Source organism: Canis lupus, chromosome 17, assembly GCF_011100685.1.
Source record: "Canis lupus familiaris isolate Mischka breed German Shepherd chromosome 17, alternate assembly UU_Cfam_GSD_1.0, whole genome shotgun sequence".
Lineage (NCBI taxonomy): Eukaryota > Metazoa > Chordata > Mammalia > Carnivora > Canidae > Canis > Canis lupus.
Window position 1 is genome coordinate 23091804 of NC_049238.1, and position 20756 is coordinate 23112559.

Here is a 20756-nt window from a genome sequence, read left to right on the forward strand (position 1 = left end):
TGACTCCCTGAGTCTCAGTTTTGTGTGCGCGTAATGAAGACTGCAGTACCGGCCTTGCCCACAGAGCTGTGTGAGGACTAGATGCAAGGGTTCCACCTAAGTCCGTCATTCTCTGGGGGCTGCATCAGCATCCCCTGGGAACCCACTAGAAATTCATATTCTCAGTGAAGGAATGCATGAATACAACTAGCATGCATGAACACCCCTTCCCAACCTGGATCCAAGAAATGCCAGTATTTCATCATATTTGCTTCATTCAGATAAAAATGTTTAGCATAAAATTTTTCTTAACATTCCTATTCTTGGACCCCTCTCCAGACCTGCAAAATCAGACACTCTGCAAGAGGGGCCAGTAATCTGCATCAACCCGCCATCCCTGTCATTTTGATGATTGAGAACCACTCATCTGAGCCTTGGTGTCAGCTTCACTTATCAGCTAAGTGGCCCGTTGGAGTCAGGCCTCCCTCCAGCCTGGCCTTGCTCTGTGGAATATCGTGCAGGTAGGGTTGGGTGTGGGACAGGAGTTTGAGAACAGCTATTTTACCTGTGAACAGTGAAGATCCAGGAAATGAGGCTCAAGGACAAGAGCATCATCTTTCCTGTACATTGTATGTTTGTTTCCCAAACATTTTACATGCACTGATTTGTGTGAACAGCATCAAGTAATATTCAAAGAATTCCCTGAAATTATAATTATTAGTGCTGAAGAATGTTCTGAAGCCAGCTCATACAAGTACATCATCTCCACAAATAGTCTGTGAGCTCCTTGAGGACAGAGAACGCCTCTTTGCTGCCATATCCCATTAGCCCAAATCTCTCCATTTCCAGCCCTTATGCCCCACTATGGGCTAGTGTAAATGGCCTCTGAGCCTTGGTGTTCCCCAGGCACACTGAGGGCATGCACCCGCAGGCAACACCCCATCATTTCCAGAAGGGTGCATCTGCCCCTTGGCCTCCCCTTCTCCCATACGCACCTGTAGGTGTCGGTGGCTGGCACCTTCCAGGTCTGGATGCCCTTCAGGGGGCCCTCGCTCCCCACCACCACGCTCAGGTTGGAATTCCGGTAGGCGTTGTTACACTGGGCCTGTGTGGGGCCATGGGGCCCACTGGCCCCACACGTGGTGAACAGCCAGTGAACTGTGGCACAAGAGGAAAGGCAATCACTCACTTGGCCCGGCCATCCCTCCTCCATAGGCTCCCCTGGGCTGCCTCTGAGCTATCCCCTCCATGGCCCCAGACCCATGTTTCAGGATGGCACCCAGGCCAGGGCAAGAAACACTGATTAGCCATTCAAATTGGAAACTTCTGTCGAGGATCTAGTATGTGTCAGGCCCTTGGGTCAGATATGAGGGGAGAGGCACAGATGGAGCTGACTGATCCAGCCTTAAGAAGCTTACAGCCTACTAAAGGAGTCCAAAAGGGATGCAACTATCTGTACCACAGGACTATAAGGAGAAAAAAAGACAAAAAACAAAAAGCCTCCCAGGGTTTGGCTAACACTACACTTGGAGAGTTATCAGGAGGGAGAAAGACCCCCATCAGGTAAGACAGGCATGGTCAGTGGCTGGGCCCTCTGCTCGTTTCTCACTGAGTCTGGCACAGTGCTGGGCAAACAACAGGTGCTCAATCTATGCTACTGTGACTGCATTTAACCTGCTCCCAAAGGTTGGACATTCACATATAAGATCCTCTTAGCTTGGAGAAGCTCAAAAGAGTAAACTGGACATATACGTCAGCTCCATGACCCCCACCCTCATTGGCCCAGGGACCCAGCACGGTGGTAGGAGCAGGAAACCTTGCACTCTTGGCTAGAGGCTCTGGGAAAGTACAAAAAAATGGGGAAACAGGTCACATTTGTCTCTGGTGCATGCTCTCCTTTCCCAAGCCCCTCACTACTTCCTGGTGCTCTGTCTTCACCCAGAGCACCCAATGTCTTTATGTAGCCTTCTGGGGGTGGCTCAGGATCATTTAGCACACCCTATCCTTCCACTGCCACTGGGCCATTTCCTTTGAAACTTTCTATCTTCGAGCCAGGCTGGATCTTGACGAATTATCAGATTTCATGTTGGCCGGAATTCTAACATTTTTATAACCTATAAAAACTTCTTAAAAATGTGTTCTTGATAAATTACTTTTACTTAAAATATAAAAATCTCATTATAAGATTGCAGAAATTATTTCCCTCTAAAGTAATTAAGTCAAATTTTACCTATAGAAAATTATGGAAAAATTAATTTGGTATACATAGTTTTGCTCACTAAAATGTTAAAGTGAACAATTTTTGAAGACTTTCAACTAATTTAATGATGTGGAAATGAAACCTTAATTTGGGTTGCTGATTACAAGCAATCAGATTGACATTACACTGGATAGTTTTGATAATCTGAAAACTTGGCCAGTGTGGTGGCTTTTTGTGATACTTTCCTGACCCCAAGGTCAGGAGACCTAAGTTCTGGTTGAGATTCCAAAGCATATGGCTATTCAACACTGCATATTCAACACTTTTCTTGGCTGGCTTTACTGTTTTGAAATGAAAGTGTTGATTTCTACTTGGTTTCTAAAGGTTGTTTCAAGGGCGAGAAGGTGATGAATCCATTCATGTTTGGTGTGAATGGTTGGTTGTTAATTTTCTGATCTTTTTGTATTCTAAAGGGGGGATATCCTATTAATTCAAAGAGCTAACTCTTTGAACTGAGGGCATTTTAGCAGAGCTGTCTTGGCCAGTTGCCCTTTTATCCTCTCCAGCACCCAAATCCTAAGAGTGGGCTGTGCCCAAGTGGTGAATGGAAAAGGATATGGATTTAGGGGCAGCCTTATCAATTATTGGTTGTGGGACTTTGGCAGAGCTCCTTAGTCTGTAAAAAGGGCCGGACTGGCATGAGGATTAAAGAAAGCAAGGGACATAAAAGGTCTTTGTAAAGTCCAAAACTCTAAAAATACGAGTTGTGTCAATGACTACTGCTATACCCATGGCAGGTGCTTTTCTCAACAATGTGAAATGTGGCCAGGGAAGTATCTGTGAATATGGATCCTCCATCAGCAGCACCTATGGCTTTAAACTCAGTGACCTGGGGATGAGAATGGGGATGTGGGAAAAGACAATCCTGGAAAGGGAGTTGAAAAGTCTACTTGCTCCACATGATATTCAGCTCTTTGAAGCCTATACTGAGATCCAGTTTATGCCTTAAAGCAAGTATCCTGGGTTTGGGGGGTATACTTCTCAATTTGGGCAGAAGCATGACAATTCACATAGTTAATTCAGTCCTGGAAATGAAAGAATATGTGTGTGTGTGTGTGTGTGTGTTTTTCTTTTTTTCCTCAAGAATGTGCTGAGGAAGAGAGCTAAAGGTATAGGTGTGGTGCCCTACCTGAGCATCTCCTCTCTGTGGAACCCACTTCTAACTTTGGTCTGGGTTAACATTGTTCTAAATGTCCCGAGACATTCCCAGAGATGCTGGACTTCTACTTCTTGGCGAGGTAGAGCATTTGGTGAGGTAGGAAGAGAACCATGGGCTTTGGATCAAGATGGGCTAATTTTTCCTATCCTGGATTTTGCTCCTGATACCTATGATACCTAGGGTAAATCATATACCTCTCTGAGCCTCAGTTTCCTAATCTGAACAAATCAAATTTGGACTTAGTTGAGCCTATTAAATGATGACCTAAGCACAGTGCGTAGAATAACATCTGGCATTAGAGATGCATAATGAATACAGTTTAAAATTGCATGACTTCCTGTTCAATTTCTGTCTCTGAAGCAGAGACACTCAATTTCAAGATTTATGTTCCCATTCCATAGAAGGAGGGACATTGGGGCTGTTTCTCAATAAAGGGATTAATATTTTCCCAACTCAGTGGACATATATTAGTCTCAGGTGGTTTCTATACACAAAATTTTATTTTTATTTTCAGCCATTTCTGATGGGAAGTTCCTGAGAGAAAATTCTTTCTTGAGTGGATTCCATGGGAATAGGATTTGCCATCCCAGGTCAGACCCATGATTTATATAGCTAGAATTCTCTTGCTTTCAGCAGTCTTCCAGGCATGGTGGTCCTCCCTGCTTCCTTGGATGGCCCTGACCCTCATAAATCTGCCCAGAGTTGCTTGGAATCAATTTATGTTTCCCACCAGCTTTACCTATTTGGAGTATGGGCCTGTTCCCAGGGCTGTCCTGCTTCTCAAGTGTGTGGGCTTGTCTTGCTCAAGCTTCATACAGTTGGTTCCCTTTGCTCATTCTGTCTGGAATCTGACATTATAGAATGTCACAGCAAGATGGGATCTTAGGGATCACTGAATCCAGTGGTCCCCAAACCACCTGAGGGCCTTTAAAAGTATGAATTTCAGAGCCTTGGAGCTTCTGATTAGTAGAAACTATGTTGGGCAATGGTGAGGGAGGACAATACTTGCATTTTGTAAAAACTTTCTCAGGATAATCAACCAGATTTGTGAACTAAGTCCCCATCTACTTCAATGTCTAAAAGGAGAAAGAATGTTCTAGAAAAGGGAATAGACTTTTCTGAGTAAATCAGCCTTAGAGAAGGAACTACAAATTGGGAGTTCTTCCTTCTTTATCCAATGATCCTTTGATGGTGATCAAGCCCTTCCCAGCTTCCTGTCCTGAAGACTTCTAGTCTCTTCAGATTGTCCCTACATGAGTCTCTGATCCTGTGGCCTTCCTAGGACTCTAATGCTAGGATTTATTTTTTGAGTTAAGGTTATCAGAACTGCAGATTCCTGTGGGCTTTGTATAGTGGGACAGGGGCAATTGCTATTCTGCTTTATTTCTACTGTCCCTCTAAAGTGCCTGACACAGTCAGCTGAGCATTGGGTTAAGGCTTGCTGAAGCAGACTATAATAATTTCCAGATCCTTGCTTGAGGGCTGGGTTCACAGATTTAAATGGAAATTACTGTTGCTCTGGGTCTGGTGGTATTAACTGCCATGGGCTTATGAGGGCCCCAGAGGAGGGATCTGGAATGGGACCCTGGGAGCAGGAAAAGTCTAGCCATATGTCAGGCAAGGTAGGCATGAGATCAGTTCTAAGCTAAGGCAGAAAGAGTTAGAGTCATGAGAGGGTAGGCAAACACTAGGTTGATTTTTAGAAGTGACTTTGGGGAAAGTATTAGATACAACCTTATAGATCAAAGCAGGCAGGTCCAGAACCTGAGAGGCAAGAGAATTAGTGACAGCAGTTCCAGGGGGCAGGAGAAGTCAAGGTGAGCTTTGATCCTGGGGTAGAAGCCATTGTTTCCCAACTTGTTCTATGCTTCATTCTGTGTGTATGTTGGATGGGGGAAGTGCTGAACCTCAGACACTTGAGAAGTAAACTCCTCCATGAAGAGGGCAAAAACCTCTCAATATAGAATGTGTACATTATATGACTCAGGACTTGTGATGCTATATATGTATTAAATTTAAAAATCAGGAAATTCAAGTTCAGAGAAGCTAGGTGACTAACCTGTGGTACACAGAGTGAATAATCAGTTGAGCCAGGAATTAAGCATTGATTTTCTGAGTTCCAGTTCAAAACTTGAAAAGGTGCTAGACTCACCAGGAAATCCTCATGGAACTTGTCTGAGAGTCTAAGTGTTTTTCAAGTCCATAAGCCATGGGCTCACTTAAAGCCAGAACAGACCATACCAATCTTGCTCAGTCCCAGAGAATAAGCAGGCCAGCATGAGGGGAGAGGTGAAAATCTGGTCAGGATACTTGGTGGGTAGACTCTCAGTCCCAGAGGTGTGTCCCTATTGTATCATAGCCTAGCAGAGTGCAGGCTTGAAGATCATGGGCATAAACCAGGGAAAGCAGGTGCTCAGCATCAGGACTCTGGTCCCCAGAGAGGTCATGGGGAGCCAGGAGGTGTCAAAAGAAAAATTCAGTAACTGGAATGTTCACAAGGCCAGGAAGAAGAGATATAAGAGAGAGGGAAGGGTCATGAAGCAATAAGGCAAGACCTTGGTTTTTGGCCAGGAGACCACGGTCACAGACCAGTAGTGAGATAGGCTTGATGCTGAGCTGCCAGTCTGAGAGTACAAGGGTCCTCATATTCCTCTAGATGAGAGTCTACATTGGTCCCCGAGGCTCTGTGGAGCTATAGGAGGATCAAATGCACCCCAAGGAGGAGCTTGGATTGGGGATTGTGGAAGAAGGAAGCCTGGTTCTTTTCTCTTTAAAAAAAAAAACTTGAAAAAAACCCCAACAAAAATAAGACCAAAGCTATTGTATTAAAAGTCAATTAGGAAAGAAAAAAAAAAAAACAACTGCTTTATCTTGTTCTACTTATACCACATACTAGAAGCCTAGTTTAATACTCATTCACATCTAAATTGTATAAAGAACCCACAAACATCAAAATACTGATTGGTTGTAGACAGCCGAGCAAGAAAAAAATCCATTAAGCACTGGGTTTCGTTTTAAGTATATTGCAGTACCCTCCAAGAAGAAACAGATCAATTAGTAATATACTGCACAATGCTAAAAAGTAGGCTAGACAGTGATTGTACTAGTTTTATTACTGTTGCTAAGCCATCTCATCTGCTCAATTGAATGCAAAGAAATAAAGTGTGATACCAAGGAAAATAAGTTTTCAACTATTACTATTAATCACAATAATAAGGATCTGCCTCATGTTGAAGGCCTATGTGGCTATACCACAAAAGAGCACTCAATGGTGCAGATGGATCTTTTGTACCATTTTGATTCTGATCCATGGAGTTAAATTCTATCTGTATCTGTTGACTGAGCTGAACTTCATGGGAGCTGTGGCATATTGAACCATTTTGATGGCCATTGTAGATATCATTAAATAAAATCATGACCAAAATCTAAGTGAATATAATCACTCACCATCCATAAATGTAGATGACACCATTCTTTACTATAAATTGAAACAAATAATCCTTTTTTGAGTACATGATGAAAATTAACAAGTTGTTCTTATTAGGGAAAGATAAAAGTAATACACGTATTGTAGCAACTGTGAGGTTAAAATAGTTCTATCATCTGTCTCACCTCTTTAAATAATGGAGCAGTATCCCCTTCTAGATATATGATCCATGATTATTGCCCTTTTTTCTCTTTTTTTTTGGATGTTAGCAGTTATTGAAACATAATGCTTAGCTCCATTTATTTATTGGGAGGTGCAAAATAATGATATTCAAATGATATCTTTTTCTCTTATTTAATAGTTTGAATATATAAAGAGATGCTCCCTTTCATCTACTATTTGGTTACCAAGTGGTACAGTTCATACAGGAAAGGCTTGATGCTTAATTCTTCTACCTTATTTACAGTTTTCAAGATGATGGATTCATTTTCTATTATCTTCTAAAGTTGACCAATTAGTTGTTTATATATCATTATTAACCCATGAGTTTAAACATATTTTTGAGTTTTAATTAATCACAATTACTATCCTTTTAAAGTTCACATTTTTGCTCAGTGATAGCTTCCTGAGTTATTTTGCTTCCTTGCTATTTGTATGAAATGTTTCTTTCGCAGACCTGGTCTCAGCCGTTTTCTCAAAAGCTTTGATTTATTTTAGTGAAAAACCCTTCTGTAAGTACACAATCTAGGTGCCATAGACACTGCTACTGGGCTGGTGATCGTTTCTAGGTTTCTTTACAGGACAGAGCTAAGATGTGTGTCAGTAAAAACATACATACATATGAAGAAGATACATATGTAAATGACAAAATACCTCATGAGCTCACAATACTTCCAGCTCAAATTCAGGACTACAAGATTTTAAATTTAATCTCTTCTCTTACATCTGCGTTTCTTTTTTCGACACTGAGATCTCGGTTCTCAAGAACATAGGTAATAAAGGGTTTAGAATATTCTATAATTACTCAGTTACTTTACCCTTCATAATACACACAATAGTATCAGAGTTATAACACTACTACCTTACCATCATCAATATAAAAACTGAGATCAGGGGAAGTCTGGGTGTCTCAGTCAGTTAAGTGTCTGACTCTTGATTTTGGCTTAGTTCAGGATCTCAGGGTCGTGAGATCAAGCCCTGTGTCTGGAGCTAGTTTGAGATTCTCTCTCACTCTTCCCACCTCCACCGCCCCTCCCCCCCCATTCCCCTGCTGGCTAGTGTTCTATCTCTTTCTCTAAAAATAGAATATAATAAAACCAAAAAATAAAAACCAAGATCAATTAAAAATTTTTTGGGTGTATGTGCTTTCCTTTCTCCTATAATTTCCTGAACTTGTACTCTAGCTACTCTGTTTGGGCATATCATCTCATTAACCTTTAGCTCATCTCACTTCTGTAAGTGCATATGTTTAATGCTCCTAACCATCATGTTGATATATCTTTAGTCATTTTGGTTGTCTGAAGCTTGATTTCAAGTAGATTCCTTAGAGAGGGCTCATGGGAATAACATTCTTTGAGTTCTTTGATATTGATAATATTTGTTTCCTTTGAGTATATTAAATATATTACTCCATTTTTTTTTCTGGTTTAAAGTAGTACTATCAAAAACTCTGGGGGCACCTGTATGGCTTAGTCAGTTGAGCATCTATCTGCCTTTGGCCCAGGTCATGATCCCAGGGTCCTGGGATCGAGCCCCACATTGGGCTCCCTGCTCAGCGGGAAGCTTGCTTCTCCCTCTCCCTCTGCTGTTCCCCCTGCTTGTGCTCTTAATCTCTCTGCCTGTCAAATGGAATAAAATCTAACCTCCCCTAAAGAACTTTGATGATAATCTAAATTTCATTCTCTAATAAATCACTTGCTGTTTTTTCTTAGATGCCCAAAGTCTTTTTCTTTAATTTCCAGCAATTTTACTAGAATACCTTTTGGTATAACTCACTTGGATTAGTATTCTCAGCAGCACAGTGTGCTCTTTTATTAATTAGATTCAATAAGAATATTTTCCTTCAATTATAGCTTTAAGCATTTGTTTTGTTCCCTTTCTCCAATCTTCTTCTTCAGGCACTCCTGTTATCTGCATGTTGGATCTTCTCTGCCTATCTTGATGGATGTCACCTTTTTTATTTGAAAAAAATTTTCTCTTTTCACTTTCTATTTTTATAAGGCATTAACTGTCATGTTTATTTGCTCTAATTTAGTCTTCAATTTTGAAATTACTTTTCCTCTTATCTCAAATTCTTTTCTGAGTTCTACCACTTAGTTTTTGATCTTTTGTAACACTGGCTTATGCTATTTTTCATGTCTTCTATCATTATTTTAGTATCAGCTCATTTGGAAATAGACTATAATTTTGATCTCTTTTGTGGCTATGTCTTTCTGATATTCTTTCAATTTTCTGTAGGGATGTTGTTTTGTCCTCTATGCTCTTTTAAAATTCTTATTGTAATGTGGATGGGTCTTGATACCTACACATTTTTACATGAAATTAATTTTCCAGGACTTTTAGAGTTCAAGAGATTTTCTAATTTCACAGAGCTCCCTCTATTCTTTTTTTCATATAGTGTTGAAAAATATGGCAGTTTGCTTTCAAAAGTTTCTGGCTCTATTTCTTTTCTTCATATATACCTGGATATCTATCTATCTATCTATCTATCTATCTATCTATCTATCTACCTATTTATCTATCATTCCTATCCTACTCAATGTTGATTTGACATCTAGAAATTTCTTCTTAGTATGGACTCTTTCCTGGAAAGGAGGCTTGATGGCTAGGTCACCCTAGGGTCTTCAAATATTACCTTAGCCCTTTGCACTCACATACCCCTGGACTGGACAAAACCTCTCCCAGATTCAGCAATCCTTCTCAGATTGGTTGTCAGTCATTTCCAGCATGTATCTGTCAGTGATTTTTCTCCTGTTCTCAGGTTTATAAGACAGCCTGTTGCCTTCAGCTCCCTTCTTTTGTTCAGATGCTGATATTAATTAGGCAGGTCTTATAGTTGTTGTACTTTGCCCTCATCCATTTGTATTTTAGGTATTTTTTTAATCAAACAATTTTGTTGTAAATGTTCATAGGTTTTCAGTTTTGATATATAGTTGCTTTGCTTTTAGATTCAGAGAGATAGACAACTATGCTGGTACTGCCATCACTGCCATCTTCTCTTTTCCTTGAGAAAAATTGTAAAGTAGGAATCACTTGAGGTCACCTGTTATGATTAGCCCTTTTATATAATCTGTCTGTTCAGGTCTCTCACCTGAATTTCTACTCCTGGGGCTGCAGAATTTTTCCAATTGCATATCAGGGATATCTCCAACGACCATGGACTAGAACTTGCTGTTACATCATGTCTGCCTTTTTTGGGATACAGCCCACTCAGTATAATTTAACTTTTCCTTTGATAGTGCCACCCAGATGTAGCCAGTTGTTTAGGGCCATTTGTCCCTTCATGAATTGGCCCCAGGTATAAATACTTATACTAATTCACTTTCTTCTCTCTCATTGTTACATATGCTTTCCTAGTGCTTCAGCATGTCCTCCTATGTTTAATCTTATTTTATACTCAATGTTGGGTGAGGGCATGAAAGTGGCCCCACATCTCTGTATCAGGTTGAGGGCCAGCTAGCTGCAAGAAGCCTATATTTCACAGTTTTGGAATGTATTGATATTTGGGTACTTCTATTTGGTAGATGATGGAAGGTCCTGGACATCTAACCTTAGGGAGAAAGACGTTACTATGATTTTGAGGGAACAGGGCTAGGACCCTTTAGGCCTCTAATTTCCATGTATTTAATTACAGAGCATTTATGTAGCTGTAGCTCCATCCTCCAGCAAGTTTAGCTCCTGACAACCACGTCAAATCAGTAGACAGGGTAGAATCATTTTTATCTTACCAGAGAGGTGACCATGTAGAAAAATTAAATCTGGGGCTAAGTGAGGAGAGGCAGGTCACATTTACTCTTTCTGGAACACAGTCAGTTTTCAGTTGGTGAATTTCCCATGTTCTAGTTTGCTTCTCAGACTATTTTTGCATGACATATGCACACATATGCACATGCTCACACCCACCGCACAAACTCACATGCATACTCTCACACGTACCACACACTCACGCACATCACACACACTCACACCAGACATGACACACTCACACACACCATACACACTCTCACAACACATATGACACACACACACACATACACCTCCCACAAAACTCTCATATGCTCACACACACACCACACACACTCCTACACAACACAATGACACCCTCACAAACTCACATACCACACACATTCATACCCACCACACAAACTCTCACACATTCACACACATAACACACACTTTCACACCACACATATGACACATACACCCATCACACAGACTCATACACACTCATACACACACACACACCACACTAACACTCATCACACAAACTGTCACGGACACATACTACACTCACCCCCCCCACACACACACCATGTTCATTTGTGCAAAGCTTTCTGGCCATTTTTCTTTTGTTCTTTTTTGATGATGTGAAGTTAGGAGGTGATAACAATAATGAAAACACCAGCCCTATCTTTTATGCTAGATATTCTCATGCACATGATCTGTGTTTTACTTTTACATCATTGTCTCCTTTGCCCCTCACACAGTTCCACTAGACTGGAAGGATGCCTAAAAATGCTGAGGTCTCCCAGAGAACAAAGACTAGAAGCCCATGTCCCTCTCTGTTGGGAGGCAGATATTTCTTCATAGAAGGGAACCTCTGAGCAAGCCAGATCCCCATCAACAGGGAAACAAGTCAGGGCTGTTGAGATAAAAGCTGCTTTCAGGACGGAATTACCCTAAACAGCTCTGACACCCGGCAATCCGAAGGAGTTTTTAATGGCTCCTGTGATGGCTACTGTGTTGTGTTCTCAGCCACCCCCTGCTCCCTGAGGGAAAGTCAGTAACACATGAGAGAAGAGAAAGGTCACAGGAAAAACACTCTCCTGAAAGCATAGCTGTAAAAATTAAGTTAAGGGAGTCCTCGGGGCTAATTTTGTTATTCCCAAGTTGGCTTCAGGCCAGAGTTGTGTTAATAAAGTATTTGGTAGGGAGAGGGGTGTTGTAGACTCACCCATCTGGGGGTTACACATAATGGATTTGGTTTTAAGTTTCAAGTGGAAAGTGATGGTGATTCAAACACCAGTGTTACCATATGCAGGCCTGAAGATTCATTGATTTCTGACCTTATCTGCTCTTGTCCATGGACTTGGACAGGGGAGAGACAGTCTGGTACTTTGCCATAGGGGTTATGTTAACAGGATTCACTGCCTCCAGAGAGCGGGGCAATAGTACAAGAAGCCAGTAGTAGTTCTTGCTTATTGTCTGGTTCTAAGTCATTAAGGGTGAAATCCTTATAAGGCCCTTGTGATTGGAACACTTCTGACAGAAGGACAGATAAAGGGCTAGCAGCCCAACTGGCCAAGTGATTTGGAACTAGAAAGAACAAATGTCCTGATTTCTGGGTCTGGGTCTTGGACCCTCTTGGGAATTGGAAAGAAGGATACGTGAGAGGTGGAAAATCCAAATGTCAAGGGCAAAAGGGAAAGTAGTGGTGGAAGAAATAGGACCAAATGGTGGACCAAGAAGAGAAGACAATGTATCTGAGTGAGAGGCCTAGAGAGAAGAGGGAGAAGAGACACTTCTTTCTTATTCCTACCTATGATGTCACCATGGTGGCCTGAGATACAGCATCTTAAGAAACAAGCATGGAAAAAGGCCAAGAAGATCACAGAGATGTGTATCACCCCATCATAAGGCACTCCATTAACGACACTAGTCATGTATAGGATCACCAAACTAATGTCAGCAATCATCTATAAAGTGCTTTTTGTTATGGGACTGGACACCTCCTTGGGCTCCCAGCCATTGTCTGGGTCCTACCTCAATCTGAATGAACACTTCTATTTTTTTATAAATTTATTTTTTATTGGTGTTCAATTTGCTAACATATAGAATAACACCCAGCGCTCATCCCATCAAGTGCCCCACTCAGCGCCCATCACCCAGTCACCCCCACTCCCTGCCTGCCTCCCTTTCTACCACCCCTGGTTCGTTTCCCAGAGTTAGGAGTCTCTCATGTTCTGTCTCCCTTTCTGATATTTCCCACTCATTTTTTCTCCTTTCTCCTTTATTCCCTTTCACTATTTTTTATATTCCCCAAATAAATGAGACCATATAATGTTTGTCCTTGAATGGACACTTCTAGAATCAAGATCTCCCACCTGCTTGAGGTAAAAACACCAATGACCAGAGAGAGACTCTTGCTGCTATCCCTCAAACAGCGATGTTGGTGGGGAACCAGGCATCAGGGTCACTCCCTCGTCCTGGCCTGGTCAGCCCTGGCATGCTCCCTTTTCTTCACCCACCCTCAGCTATATCTATACACAGTTCATGGTCAAGGCCTTTAGTGTTTATGAGAGTTGTAACTACATCATGAGGGCCTTGGAGGTTTTCCCAGGCTGCGTTAGCCTAGGGGTAAAAAGTAGGAACTTAATGTTAGTAACAAATATTATTATTTGGTTCTTCTCTGACACATACTTGAAGGAACCTGAAGTCTTCTCTGTTAACACCCCTATCATTATGGCACATATGCACACACCACATATGCTCTGCCACTGTCACTTGTCTACTTAAATTGCTTTATTTTCTTCACAAAACATCACTATCTGAAATATATCACCTGTATACTTGTTTGTTGTCTGTCACCTCTCTGGTGTATAAACTTTATGAGGCTAAGTTGATTTAGTTCACTGCTTTGTCTCCAGGACCTAAAACAGTGCCAGTCGTGAAGAAGGAAGTTAATAAGCCTTTGTTGAGTGAAGAACAAAACAAGAGAGATAGAAGAGGGTAGGCCAAATACCAGACCTCAAACCCATTTGAGGGGTCAGAAGGAGGAAATCATGCATGCTGAGGGTACTGTGTGTGGTTTGGTGGGAACACTATTGGCCCTTTGTGTTCTTGTAGTAGAATTAGAGCAATATAGGTTGGAAAGAGCCAGGGTAGTCCTGGTGGTATAAACAGGTGTTTGTTGAAAGGTATTTTGTCTCTTAGCCACAACTGCACAGCAGAAAGGGGTAGGGTCTTGAGGAGACATCACACATCTTCACATAGTCATTCACACACATACCAGCACACACTCCTATACATATAACCATACCCACATTACTGAAATGTAGGGAGCCCCACAGTCTTTAAGAGAACACTTGAGGGCAGCCCGGGTGGCTCAGCGGTTTAGCTTCCTGCCTTCGGCCCAGGGCCTGATCCTGGAGACCCGGGATCGAGTCCCACATCGGGCTCCCTGCATGGAGCCTGCTTCTCCCTCTGCCTATGTCTCCGCCTCTCTCTCTCTCTCTCTCTCTCTGTGTGTCTCTCACGAATAAATAAATAAAATCTTAAAAAAAAGAGAATACTTGAATCCTGTCCCTTAGCAATATGGGACACTCTACTGACCTGATGACTGATGGAAACTATCAATTGATAGACTGTATGGACTAGTTAGGCGGATCAAAGTCATAAAGCCAGTTGAGGAAAAGTTCTAGGAAGCTCATCTGAGGTCCTGGAGTGTTTTCCTGATTCTGTTAGGTTGCTGGACAAGCCCAAGCTGTGCTTATTTTCCTCACTTGTTAACATTAATCCTGGAATAGGATCAATTTGTCAGTCACTTAAAAAATAATAACTAAATGTATAAACTGTGCTCACATTATTATGAAGATACTGTCAATATTCTCTTTAAAAACCAAATCAGGCCTCTCACATCTAATCTCCGAGGATTTGTTTAAAAAGCTGTTCCTGGAGAAAGTTCTGGAGGCCCCATTATGACTGAGATCTTGACAAGCTTTAAAAGACTAAAAATCCTCTTTCAATTTATATCGGTGAGTGGGTCTTCATGGGGCAATCCTCTGTGGCCCCACAAAAGTCATTCATTTCCCCCAAATGAAGTTTGAGGGTTTCATCTGCAAATTGAAGATGAACTGTGTTGATTGAACAAGAGGACCCACAGTGCAAAATACTGCCCCTCCTCTTTTTAGTTTTAAGAATGCAGAGCTGGGATTTGTTTGAAACTTTTGCAAAAGAATTCAAGGAAAAATATATTCAGAACACACACTTACATATTATCAAAGGTGGGTGGCTCATAATTTGGGGAGGAGGATGATTATAAATACACTGAAAATTTATAGAAGACAACATATGGAGGGATGAGCGAACTGGCCCAATCTTTTCCCTTATATATTTTAATAATAATGTTAATAACAACATCACAACAACATTTTATATTAGTATATTCTTAAAGCCTGCTAGAAATGAGCGCATTTGTTCACTACAATAGCTGCTCTGAGAAAGAACTGTGGCAGATAACTGTTATCCCTGCTGTACACATGAAGGAAGAAACTGGGGCCCAGAATGTTTGATTCTACTCAAATTGCAAAGCCAGAACCTTAGTCTTCAGGATTCTTGACCAAACCATTTATGATCTTGCGGTGGACTGGCACTTTGTAGGTATTTTATGAATATTTAAGTGTCTGATAGGCTTGAGAGCACTTTCAGGAACTCTTGCCATCAGCCTCCACCATGAGTTCTCAAAGCTTCCTGGTAGTTGGGTGATCTCTGTCACACAGAAGCCCACTGCAGGTAGGTTCTAAGGAGATCCCCATTGATCTCTGTGTTCTGGTAGTCAGACCTTCCTTAGTCTCCTCCCTGAGTATGGATGAGACCTGTGTATTGCTTCTAAGCAATAGAATATGGTAATGGTGATGGGATGTCATTTTCATGATTACATTACATAAGATTGTAACTTTCATTTTGCTTGCAGATTGTCTTTCTCTTTCTCCTTCCTCCTCCTCTCTTTCCAGGTGTCTCAAGAACTGCCACAATCATGTGAACTTGGGAGGGACACCTTCCCTGGTTGGGCTTTCAGATGAGACCCAGCCTTAGCTAACACCTGGATTGCAACCTTATGAGAAATTATAAAGCAGAAAACCCAGCTGAACTGTGCTTAGTTTCCTGACCCACAGAAACTAATATAACACATGTGTGTTGTTTTAAGCTGCTGCATTTATGGTAACTTGTTATAAGGTAATAGATCACTATCTAGCCACCCCAAAACCCCACACCAGGACTTTCTCTGGCTTCCTCATCTTCTGTGTAAGCACCCAGTGTGGAGGGCCCTGGCTAGGCTGTATTCTTCTGGATGTCTTCTGTCTCCTCCTTGATTCAGTGATGGCTAGGGTGATTCCACCTCTTGTTCCTTTTTCTCTTGCCAATGGAGCAGCAAGTGGGGAGGATCCCTTTATGTGATCTAGAGTTAGTATTTCAGCCTTTTTCCTCATAGTTCCTCTGTCCAGCTCTAGGCCCAGATAAATTAAAACAAAACAAAACAAAACAAAACAAAACAAAACAAAACAAAAGAAAACAACAGAACATCTCTCTGCCCAGGACCACTGAAGCTTTGCTGCAACAAGCAGAAATCTGAATAGGCTCCAAGGGGATGCAGGGTTGTTTTGCAGGCTGAACCAGCAAGTCTGGGAGTAGGGTGATAATTAAAAGTGGTCTTCCCCCTCAAACAAATGCTTAATGTATTTGCACTGATGGAGGGGCCTTTTGTGTTCTGCTGGTCTTGGAGCTAAATGATCTTAATCAAGCCATGCTGATACCAGAGTTCTTGGATCATTTGTTGTCTCCCACATATGCAACCTTTCACTGAAATAAATGGGTAAAAGCAACATGTTTTCTTAGGCCATCCAGGAGAGAGAAAGGCAGTGAACCCTCTCTTCTGCTAACAGGAGCCATGGCCTGGTGTTAAGACATTTTGTCTGTAGCTTTTCCATGATTTCTTTTTTTTTTTTTTAATTTTTATTTATTTATGATAGTCACAGAGAGAGAAAGAGAGAGAGGCAGAGACACAGGCAGAGGGAGAAGCAGGCTCCATGCACCGGGAGCCTGATGTGGGATTCGATCCCAGGTCTCCAGGATCGCGCCCTGGGCCAAAGGCAGGCGCCAAACCGCTGCGCCACCCAGGGATCCCCTTTTCCATGATTTCAACCACCATGTAGCATTAGATTGGCGGTTCATGAGGTGTTTTTGAGTCCATCAGAGCTGGATGATACTGTGCTGTTTCTCCAGTGGGACACAGGGTTGGGAAGTTCTGCAGTAACAGCATAGATTTTTTCCTTTCTCAAAGGACACTAGATTTCCTTTAAAAAATAATGATCATTTCAGTAGAATCTGCAATGCACCAATCGTGGATGAAGACCTCAACATCCAGCACAGGATGAAGTCAGAGCCATGGAGTGGGGGGACGTGTTCTAATTCCAGATGCAATTAAAGTTAGAAATTGGAAAAGGAACCAGAATCTCCCATGTGCTGAGAGAGGAGTGGTTTCATACCAGGTTTATGTGGAACCAACTCTGGGTGGTGCATTTTTCAAGAGTGGCACTTTGGCTCATTCCCAGTTGCAGGTCCCGAGGTACCCAGCACAGGGCTTGGCACAGTGCAGGCATATGGCACATGCTCATTAAGCTTGTTGAACTGAACTCAGGCTCCCATGATTTTTTTTTTTTTTTAAGGATTGGGATTCAGGGAATTCTAAAAACACTGACTAGAAAGCAATGATGTTTTCTGTGTTGAATGCTGAGTTGGGTCTCCTGAGTTGGAAAGAGAAAACCGGTTGACCTGGATGCAGCTAGAGCTTCTCCCTTGTCAGTAGCTGGGTGATATTTGGGATTGTTCCCAGTGGGAATGGGGTTACAGTGGTAAGACTTTGGAGTGAGCAGCTTGAGTCTGGATCCTGGCTCTGCACTCAATTGGTGGGACAAATCACACAACCTTTCTGATGCTATCCTCACTTCTGAAATGAGGAAAATATTAATGGCTCACACAGCTCACTGTGTCCTGCTCCTCTTTCAGCCTGGGACAGGCATTCACTCATCTAATCCTTTTATCAAGCCTATGCACTAATGATAAAGGCACCATTTTTTTTAATGTGGGGAAGGAAAGGCGCAAAAAGAAGAAGGAAGTGGCTTAAAGTAAGCGGCATAGCTGGGACTTGAATACAGGTAGTCTGTGCTCTTGAAAAACATACCAGACTCAGAATGGATGAAACAGCGTGGGAGGTGCAGGGTTCCAGTCGTGGAATGAATAAGTCATAAGGAGAAGAGAGAGGTACAGCATAGGGAATAGACTTAATAGTATTATGACAGTGTTGTGTGGTGCCAGATAGGAGCTACACTTGTGTGAGCACAGCAGAACGGATATTTGCTGACTCACTGTGTTGTACGCCTGAAACTAATGTCACATCTATCAACTATACTTCAATAACAAACAAACAAACTGTGATGCCATCGTCACCTTCTGATAGTGATGTCTATCCTTGGGGAGCCTGGGGGTCTGTAAGGACCCAGTGAAAGAAGCTGAACATGCTTAGTGACCATGTACAGATCTAAGGGGACAGCCTATAATGTGGTATATTCGCCCTGGAAGCTGCTGCTGGTGGGGGCTCTGTCGGGGGAGCGAGCCTCCTACTCGGCCTTCCGCTCCACCCTGTACTGTCACTGGGGACCGTGGATGTGCTTTCTCTCTCTCGGCCACCACGCAGGCCACCTCTTGGGGATGCCAACTGGGTCTCCAATGTATAAAACCTCTCTCCCTGGAAGAGCCTCATTAGCGTCAGTAATGGGCATCATGAATCACGACTTAGTTCCATGCACCTCTCTTCCCGGAGCACGGCTGTGTTAGCTCCCAGGGAGGGAAGGGAGACACTCTCAAATGAAGAGTGACATTGTAATTGGGAGGGCACTGGACCTGCCACTGGGACTGGAGGCCCACAAGCTTGTTAAGGCTGGTGCTTCATGAGTCATCCCTAGTTCTCTTGCTATAAATAGGTGATAATCTAAAATTAGTAAAATAAGAGAGAACACATAACACTTGGTTAAAAAGCCAACAGTTGAACAGGAAAAAATGGCCAGCCACCCAAAGGAGTCCCAAGGATTCTATCTGTGGCCCTGTGCCTGCTCAAATCTTAAATTCTTTCCCCCAGTCGAATGGGTGCTGACAAAAGGGTATTCCATGGGCACCCATGAGGATCAGGGTGCACAGAGGGGTGCCAGTTAGCTGCAATTATCAGCTTCCTTATGTGTGTGTGTGTGTGTGTGTGTGTGTGTGGTACATGTGTGCCTGGTGTGCCGTTTTGAATAACAGTGAAGATGCTTTAAGCAAAAACTTTAGAAACGGAGGTATTTTCAGAGACAAGATTCCTCTAGAATCTTGAAGTAGGATTCCTTGAAGATGTATCACAATTTGCCCTTCTAAATGTTACGTGGCTTACAAAGCTTAACTTTTCCATATGATTTCTCAAAAGACCATGGTTTTTAGCCTTATACACAAGTTGTATAACTTCAGGCAAGTTATCCTCTGGGGGCCTGCTCCCTCAGCTGTAAAAGAGGGATTGTATTATAGTGCCAACTAGTGAGATCATGAAGACAAAAGAGCCCAGGACAGTTCCTGACACCCAGCATGCCCAGTGACTGGTGGTTTTTAGGTGTGTAAAGAGGGGATGCCTGGGTCGCTCAGTGGCTGAGCATCTGCTTTGGCTCAGGGCTTGAGCCCAGGGTTCTAGGATCGAGTCCTGCATCAGGCTCCCCGCAGGGAACCTGCTTCTCCCTGTGCCTATGTCTCTGCCCCTCTCTCTGTGTCTTCCATGAATATATAAATAAAACCTTTAAAAAAAATAAAAAAAAGAGTAGATGACAACATGCTTTGCTGTTTGAGAGATTAAAACTTAAAAGCATTCCATGTGACTCTGAACCAGTCCCCACCTTCCCCAGGCCTAGGCTCCTCGTCTGTTTTAAAGAGGTCAGGCTGCCCTTTGCAGTTGCTAAACTATCTTTTAAATCAGGCTTTCCTTGAGAGTCTCCTAAAAAATGCAGAGTGTGACCTCTCCTTCCTAGACATTCAGATTCCACTAGGGACTAGGAAGCAGCATTTCTGGCAGGGTCCTCCTTGCCCTAGCAAGGTGACCAGAAGCAGATGGTATGAGGACACATGTGGAGAGAGCTTGGGGTGATCTGGGTCCCTGCTGCACTAGGAAGCCCCAGGTGCCTTGACAGTGGGCATCTCAGGGGAAAGCTGTTAATGATACACTGAACCCAAGAGTCCAACTGGAGTCCCCCCAGGGTGAGTGGGGCTCCCTGGCACCTCTACCCTTACTTGTTTCCTGCCCTCCCCATGCCTTAGGGCTTCCTGCCTCCCAAACTGGCATGCAGCAAAGAGCTCAGGTTAAAGCAGAATCCCAGCTTCCTCAAGCTGGTAGTTGTCTGAGGTGCCAACAAGTGATAGGTTGCTATGATTTGTTTGGGATTGGATTAGAATACATTTATTTGTTCAAGAACGAGGTCAATCCTCACTATTTGGTTGTGCCGCTGAAGTGAACCTGGCTGGGTCTGCAGCGCCCGAGTGCAGAAGGCTCTGGTAGAAATGAGAAGACAGGTTCAGAGCGAGGGGGCCAGACCCTTGGCAAGCGTGCCTTGCAACAATGCCGTCATCCCCAGAAGGGCATGCTTGGACCATAATGGCTCTAGCTACAAATTCTATTAACTCTAATAGTTGTTCTGTGGTGAATGGATAATGCATTTAGCAGAAATAGACTCAATCAATTTATATGAAACACATAAAACTTTCTCATTGAAATTGGCATCTGTTCTTGAATCATAGGAGCATGTGTGGAAATGGACAGTCTGTCACCCTTTCTCCTGGGTGCATTAGCAGTGTCATGGGTTAATTAGAGAGATGGGCCAAGATAGCTCTGGCTCTCTCACGCCATATCCCTTCAGCCCTTA

At 42.7% G+C, this 20756-nt stretch overlaps 1 protein-coding gene across 1 annotated transcript in view; it reads right to left on the reverse strand.

The window, feature by feature from the left end:
- The window catches only part of ALK (ALK receptor tyrosine kinase), a 680979-nt gene that overhangs the window by 53213 nt on the left and 607010 nt on the right, over positions 1–20756 (reverse strand). Inside the window, exon 12 of the mRNA XM_038561183.1 lies at positions 975–1137. Within this exon, the coding sequence (XP_038417111.1) occupies positions 975–1137 (163 nt within the window). The remainder of the gene's footprint in view (positions 1–974; positions 1138–20756) is intronic.